At 47.8% G+C, this 7795-nt stretch overlaps 1 protein-coding gene across 1 annotated transcript; it reads right to left on the bottom strand.

Annotated features, from left to right (window-relative positions):
* Window positions 1–2002: 2002 nt before the first annotated feature.
* On the bottom strand, window positions 2003–7773 carry LOC130586901 (protein phosphatase 1 regulatory subunit 15B-like). The gene is made up of 2 exons (XM_057387820.1): window positions 6028–7773; window positions 2003–3202 (listed from the first exon to the last, which is right to left on the bottom strand). Exons 1-2 carry the CDS (start codon window positions 7750–7752, stop codon window positions 2990–2992), a joined length of 1938 nt encoding a protein of 645 aa, XP_057243803.1. The 5' UTR covers window positions 7753–7773; the 3' UTR covers window positions 2003–2989.
* Between the last annotated feature and the right edge of the window lie 22 nt (window positions 7774–7795).

The raw sequence follows: 7795 nt of genomic DNA, 5'->3' as shown, positions 1-7795 counted from the left end.
TCAGGAATACTGCAGGAATTTCCACATTTTTCCTTCTTTATCCCAGCAGTTTTATGTCCCGATATTCAAAAAAACCAACCCTGGAGTGTTTTAGGGATGAAAACACAGAGGGGGAATCAYAGATTGTACTCATAGGTGGGAATTCTGAGCGATGCTGTTTTTTAAGGTATAAAAAACTTCAGGAAGTTGGGATCTCTCCCCAAAACTCACCCAGAATTCCAGAAATTCCCAAGGCATGAGGTGGAGCAGAACCCTGGGGACACTGGGGTGACACTGACCCTTCTCCAAAGGGAGCTGGCATCAGGATTTTGCTTGAGATCACAAAAATCCTTTATCCCATTTCACAGAAACCCCTGGGAAAACCCATTTTGTGCCTCCAGGCACCTCCACCCCCAATTTTGGGGTACAAAACCTTTCCAACCTCCTCCTTCCCAGCTCCTGCCAGGAATTTTGGCTTCCCAGGAGCCCCAAATGATGGAATTTCCTATTCCAAAACCCACGGAATGACACAGCTTTCCACAACAAATCCTTGCATTTTGCAGCCGTTTCTCATCGATTTTCCCAAACCAATCCGATTTTATCTTGCAAATCTCTTTATTACAACGCACAGATTAGTCCTGAATAGTTTCTTATGTACAGAAATAGAACTTTAGGTAGAAAAAACCCAACAAAGCGGACACAAATCAAGGAAAACCCATAGAAAGCCAATCCAACTTTTCCYGAAATGATACAAAAATAAAATCTGCTGATCACAGTTTTGATTTAAAACCCTTCCAAGCATTGCTTTTGCTGCCTCACCCCACACACGGACACAGCATTTTTAGGAATTTTATAGGGAAAAGGGGGACACCGAGCTCTAAGGTGTTCACAGATGGATTTAGTGTTAATTCCATCCCATTTTCCACTGTAAAATAGGAGGTTGGAGAGGGGGAAAAGCTCCTCCAAGCAGTGGGAACGCTGCAGGATGGATAAAAAAATCCTTTTTCCAAGGTTTCAACCCTTTGGAAGCAGCAGATGTTTGGTAATTTCCATCAAATTTATCAAWTTTTTTCCCGAGCAAACATCAACAGGTGTCGATTCCCAGCGCTCCCAAGGTTCTCCCAAGCACCAAGAAATCYGAGTTGTCCATAAATAACTGAAGCACCAGGTTCCCAAAGATCCCAGGGAATTGGGAGATCCATGGAAAAAWCAACTGGGAGATCCAGGGAAAAATGAGCGTAGTGTGTTTTCCCAGGAGCAGCAAACGGCAGTCGGGATTATCATTCCCACTGACCAGAAATCCACATTTTTCCTCATGGAATTCCATATTTTTTCCCCTAAATTAAAAAGCAGATCCAACGTGAGACAGTAAAATCCTCAAAATTCCAAGTGAATTTCTCAGGATTTGAGGCTGTGACTAAAAWTTTCATTTTTGTAGGAAAATAATCCAATTTTTTTGGGGGGATGGAAAATAACGCTGCAGCTGGAACGCTGCTGGAATTTGGGCTGCATATAATTTCAATTAAATTAATCCCCTAATTTTTTTGTAATTACACAACAAAAAGGTGATTTTTAAACTCAAAGAAGCCATTTCATGCAGTAAAATTAAAGGATAAATCCAAAAATTCTGGAAGTTTAAAGTCAGGATTAAAAGCAGAAATAAATTATTTTCTCCCTGTAATTTTCTTCCAAATTAAAAATCAAAGTCACTGATAATAGATTTGAAGTATTTTCACGTTTCCCCTGTAGAAAAGGAAAATTATTCTGGCCAGCTGAACAAATAATAATTGATTTATTCACCCAACTTTGTGCAAACATTGGAATTTTTCCATTTTTCTTCCCTTGTGTGACCTCACACCTGCTTGGAAAATTCCCTCACCAACCTCCAGCTCCAAACCCCCTCTCCCCTCAATGAACTGAACTAAAATAATTTAATATTTTAAATTAGGAATATAAATAAATGAGCTTTGCCCTCCCACTGAAATGTTCTTGGTGACSCAGTGCAGACACACAGACTTAATACTGTTTTTTGGGAAAGAAAACGGGGATTTTTTTTTTTTTTTACCTTCAAATTTCCTTAAATCCAAGACAATTCCCCTTAAAATTATCAGGACAAGCAGAGTGGATATAAAAATTCACTTCAATTCCTCTCCCGAAGCAGAATTACAGCAAAGATTAATTAAATAATCAGGGAATTTTCCTCCCTGAATTCAAGCATCATCCACAGCCTCCAAATGTACCTTAAATTGTTGATTGGGATGAGCCAATTCCTTGTCCAAAAAGCCAAGGAATTTGGTGCACCAGCAGCCAGAACCCTCTGGAATAATCCTGGATAAAGGAAATTATTTAAATAAATCAAACCAAAGGGGTTGTGATGCACCAGAGGCCTCCACAGTGTGCCTGACTGGAATATCCACACCTCAAAAAAGCCAAAGAAACACACAAAAATCAGATTATTCCATGCAAAAAGAGGGGAAAATCCCTTAARAAGGGATTTTTAAAAATGAGATTTTTGGAAAAGCTGGAAAAGATGAAGAAGCACAAAATAAAAACCAAAAACAAAACAACAAACCAACAAACCAACCCAGCACATCCCTCAGGGAATTTTAAATCAAAACTGCAAATCCAGGGAATGAACCCCATAAATATTTCCTTCAAAATAGGTTTTGCTTTGTTTTTTTTTCTTTTTCCAAAGTGCAAAAATCCAACTGAACAGTCCCCACTTCCCAAGGTATGGCAGGACAAGGCATTTTTTAAGGAATGGACTGAACCCCGAGCAGTCTGGTTCTCCCAAGTGCTAATTAATTAACAGGAATGCAATCAGAGCYCCCTCACCCTTCAGGGAGCTCCAAGGATAGGAAAAGGGGAATTTGTGTGTTCAACAGCAAATTGGGAAAAGGAAAATCCCCCTATTTTTTTTTTTCCCCGTTTCAGCACATGCAGCTGCCACTTCTCCTTCAGGAGATTTCATTAATTTAAGGGTCACGYAACTTCCAGGGGTTTGAAGGTGCTAGAAGGGATCAGTCCTGTGGGAATGGGATTCTTGGAGCCTATGGAATACCCTCAGTCTGTGCTCTGCAGTGAGGCAATATCCTATGGCTTCTTCTGTCTCTTGGATCCGTTTCTGGAATCTGCATCCATCCCGTGCCATCTCTTCCCAGGGYCCTTTCCGGTCCTCCTCGCTGCTTATGTAATACTCAGTCACTTTTTCAAGGAATGTCACCTGGAAAGAAGAAGGATTTGAGTCAGGAATTCTCACYCAATGCTGCTGGCAAATGGAATTTCAAATTGGCAGGGTTTTGGTTTTCAAACAAAAGTTATGAAATACCTTAAAGTGCTGAAAAGTTCAGAGATTTTCTTTGAGAGTGGGGTTGGATGGGATGTTGGGGAGGAATTCTCAGGGAAGTTGTGGCTCCCTCATCCCTGGAAGTGTCCAAGGTTAGGCTGGATGGGGTTWGGAGCAYCCTGGGATAGGGAAAGGTGTCCCTGTCCTTGGTCCAACCCAAACCATTCCAGGATTCCATGWGCTGCTTTCCATARGATATTAAGAAAAAATTCTTAGGAATAAATTCTTCCCTGGAATAGTGGGGATGGACTGGAATGGATTTCCCWGAGAAGCCTGGACACTCCAATCCTTTGGAGCAACCTGGGATAGYGGAAGGTGCCCCTGCCCATGGAATGGGATTTAATATCCTTCCACCCAAATCACTCCATAATTCCATGATTTTATGGTTTGCTCCCCCTTTCTGCCCAACCTTGGCCAGAGGATTTCACATTCAGCTTTAAAAGCACCCAACTGCTGCTTTGCCCGGTCCAAAGTACTCCTCAGTTACTACAGMGTTACTCAAGGCCGTCCCTGAGGCCTCTGTGTGCTCACACCGTGTTCCTGGGCCCTCTCCAGGCTGGGAATGTGCTCCAGGAAAACGGCTGGGATTGCTGGGGGGTTACATAACAAACCCAAAATAAAAAAAAAAAAATTGAAAAAAGCAAAACTGTTGAGTCAAGAGCCCTGTGAGTCACCACAGGAACAGGAATCGCTTCACAGTTAAGGAAGGAACACTCATCCCTACATGATGGAACACACTCATCACAACGTGACAGAAAAATCCCTCCATTTCCAAGCCTGACTGCAATTTCAGGGTGTGAAGTGCAAGCAAGGAGATTAAAAATACATAAAAACTTTCACTTTTGGCTACTTTTAACAGCTGTTAAGTGATTTTAAGTAAATAAAGGAACTTAAGATGCTTGGGATCTCCACTTGGCAGCGTTTAGGCCACGACTGTAGGGAGTATTTAAGGCTGAGTTAAACCCAGTTTATTTCAGGCTCCTGCTGAACTATTTGTGCTTCTGCATTTGGCTATAAAAAGGCACAAAACTGAGCTGTCAGCACCTCTGAAAGCAGAACTGATTCCTGAAAAAAACACAGACAACTCTGCTGAGGGACAAATATTCCTGGAAGCAGGAAAAAAAAAACATGGAGAGGTGCAAAAAATGTGCTGCTCCAATATTTCCCAGGATTTATTAACATAACTTGCTGATGCTGGCACAACGAGGAGGGTGTTTGTGGTACAGGCAGCTTTCAACTTTCCCAGAAAACAGGAAAATATGGAATCCCAGACTRGTTTGGGTTGSARRAGACMTTAAWGCTCATTYCATGGRCAAGGACAACTTCCACTATCCCAGGCTGCTCCAAACCTGGTCATATCCAAGGACAGGATGAAGAGCTGACTCCAGGAATAATCAGCAGTTAAAGGTCCAGAAATTCCCTGATCCTGGTGCACTGATCCCAAAGATCTCTGGGAACAGGGACAGCAGATCCCACGTGCACTGTTGAGTCCTAAGTGCAACCAACACTCCCAGTTTTTATGGTTTGAGGAGCATAGATACTGTGGGATTCCAGGCAGGAATGGCCATGAGCTGGGGGAATAACCCCAAGAATTCCAGGGAAACATCAGGATCGTGCTCTGTTGTGTCTGCAGCACCTGTTTCAGGAGCTGTTACATCAGCCTGTCCCCACCTTGCAGCCTTTTTACATCAGTCTGAGCCAGCCTGGGGCACAATTCCCGAGRCTCTGACGTCATTTGGGATATTGCAGCCAGCTCATCCCTTCTTTCACCACAGCACAGGACCACAAACAGCACCTGGGCCAAAAATTCCCGCTGGAACCGCAGCCCTGGGGCTTGGGCTGCAGCAGCAGGGGCTGGGGAGTGCTCTAAATTAATTATTAATTGGAATTAAGRGGGGAAATAAATAAATAAACCTGCTGCAAAAAACACGAATTATAAATATTTTGTTTGGATGACTCGTTCCACCACCAGGGATTTTGGTACTCATCCATATGTTTCAGGTATACACTTCAACATCTGCAGCACCACAAAATTTAGGACAAATTCCTATTTATCTGCGCCCTGGCACAGGTATTATTATTATTATTCATGCCCAAATCCCTCAAAAATTACACTGCCAGTTTGGGTTCAAAAGTCCAGTTTTTTGTTACATCCCTCTATAAGTGACTGCTGAATTGTAATATTTCATATTCTCTTAAATGGAAATTGGATTATTGGGGCAATTTGYATGGAAACTCCAGTTTACTCCAAAATACTCAACGAGCCTGGCTGGGTTATAAAAAAGTCCTAAAAATGCTTTCGGTTTAAGGTCCTAAATAATTTCCTTTTAACAAAAACTGGAAAATCTAACCCAGCCCTGGAGTTTCCCAGGAAAAGCCACCCCAACCCTGGAGTTTCGCTGACGTCGAAACCACAAGAGAAACGGAATGAAAAATTAGGACTCAAAACGAAAACCGAATTTCTAGAGAGGAAATTCTCAGCCCCGGTGCCAGCGAGTCTCAAAATTTCCCATCACGTGCCAAGGATGAGGCACAACATTCCAGGGAAATAATTAGCACATATGGAGGCACGGATTGGAATGCTGGCACAAGTGACCTCACCCCCGCTCCCTGCTTGGCGCAGTGTGGGTTTGTTTGTTTTGTTTTTTTTTTTCTGTTTCTCTAGCAATCCCAAAACACAAAAATAGGGATAAAATCTCTACCTTTTTCCGCTTGGAATTCGCAGTTTTCTCCCCGGATAGAATGCCGCGCTGCCCCAAGTCGGTGAGCCCGCAGCTGCGTTTCTCCAGCTGCACCCTACACACGGTGAAGTGCTCAGCAGTGACAGAACTCGGCCTCTCTCCCCCTTTGAACCCCGGCGTCCCTTTTTTCTCCGCTGTCTGAAAGGCCGCCGTGAAATTTAAAGGGTTGTAGGGATCGTCCGTGCTACAGAACGAGTTCCAAAGTTTCAAGTTTTCCCCCTCATCCACGCTGTCACAGTCCCACTCGTCCTCCTCCGAACTGGGGGAGCCCTCTGAGGACTCTGCCCACGAGTCTCCCTCCTCCTCCTCCTCCTCTTCTTCTTCCTCTTCCATGTCCGACATTCCCTTTCCCGGATCGCTGGAAGACGTCTGGATGGTGGCTGTGAAGTTCTGAGGGTTGTAGGGATCCAAACTGTAGAAGGAATTCCACAGATGAAGCCTCTCCCCGTCCTGGCTCCCGGCGTCTGAGTCCGAGGGCAGCTCTTCGCTGTCAAACCCATCATCATCATCATCATCATCATCCTCATCCCAGTCTTCCTCATCCTCACTCTCCTCCCCACTGGATACTCCCCCGATGATATAATCGATTAATTTATTCGCACACGCAGGTCTGGTCGAAACCTGGAAGTTTTGCTCCGTTTCTGAGTCCTCATCCTCCTCTTCAATCAAGGCTTCCCCCTCCTCAGCCGCATCCCGGAGCTCCTCTTGCTCCACGGGGACACCTCCAGGCTGTCTCCCCGCATCCTCCGGATGCTCCAAATCCTTGGAATCGCCGCGCTGCTCTCCTATTTCCCGGCGGACACCCCTGTGCTGCTGCTGCTGCTGCTCCTCTTCCAGGCTGTGGTAGCCGTGGTCAGGGTCGGGCACGGGCAGATGCCAGCGCTGGAGGAACGCCAGGCGCTTGCTGCGGAGGAACTCAACCTCGGGCAAGCCCTCGGCTCGCAAGGGCTGGGGCAGGTGGCTCTTGCTCTGCTCCAAGCCCAGCACGTACCAGTCCATGGGAAGGGCCCCCAGGCTGCTCCGCACCAGCCCGGKTCCCCACAGTCCCRCCGGGGGCTCCAAGCCGCCCTCCGRCCGCTTCTCCGGGGGCTCCTCCTCGGCCCAGTCCAGTGAGGTGTCCGCCTTCGGCAGCAGCACCAGCGGCGGCGGTGCCTTGGCGGGGCACAGCGCGGAGCTCAGCGAGGCGCCGGGCAGGAGCCGCTGCAGGAGGGCGGGCAGCGGCGACAGCAGCTGCGACACCACCCGCAGCCACGAGAAGGGCGGGCTCGCCTGGGACGAGCCGCCGGCGGGCGCCGCGCTGGGCCCCGCCAGCTTCGGCCAGGCCCCGGCCAGGCCCAGTCGGGCCCATCCCAAGCCGGGGCCGGCGCGTTCGCGACCGCTGTCCTCCATGAGGCCGTTCAGCGCTGCCAGCGGTGCGGAGGGGCGTGTGGAGCGGCGCTCCGTGGCGGGGCGGCGAGTCTGAAGGCTCGGGGTACGACGGGCAGCTCCGGTTCGGGTTTCGACTCCATCCTGAGGCAGCTTCAGCACAAAATGGCGGCGCCGCCGCCTCAGCGCTTCCCGCCCCCAGAGGGAGGGGCGGGGCGGCACCGCCTTCGCCCCGCCCACTCRGCGTCGCTGCATCCCATTGGGCGGTGTCGCCGGGGCCCCGCCCACCGCGCGTTCGGCCACGCCCCGCGGGGATTGCATCAGCCGGAGCGCGCGGAACGGGGCAGCGCCCCCTGGCGGCGCG

The sequence above is a fragment of the Malurus melanocephalus genome, unplaced genomic scaffold, assembly GCF_030028575.1.
Source record: "Malurus melanocephalus ecotype Western Australia unplaced genomic scaffold, MMel_1.1 scaffold_1389, whole genome shotgun sequence".
In the NCBI taxonomy this organism is placed as follows: Eukaryota; Metazoa; Chordata; class Aves; order Passeriformes; family Maluridae; genus Malurus; species Malurus melanocephalus.
Note: the sequence above shows the minus strand (reverse complement) of the source record. Positions and strands in the feature narration are given on the sequence as shown.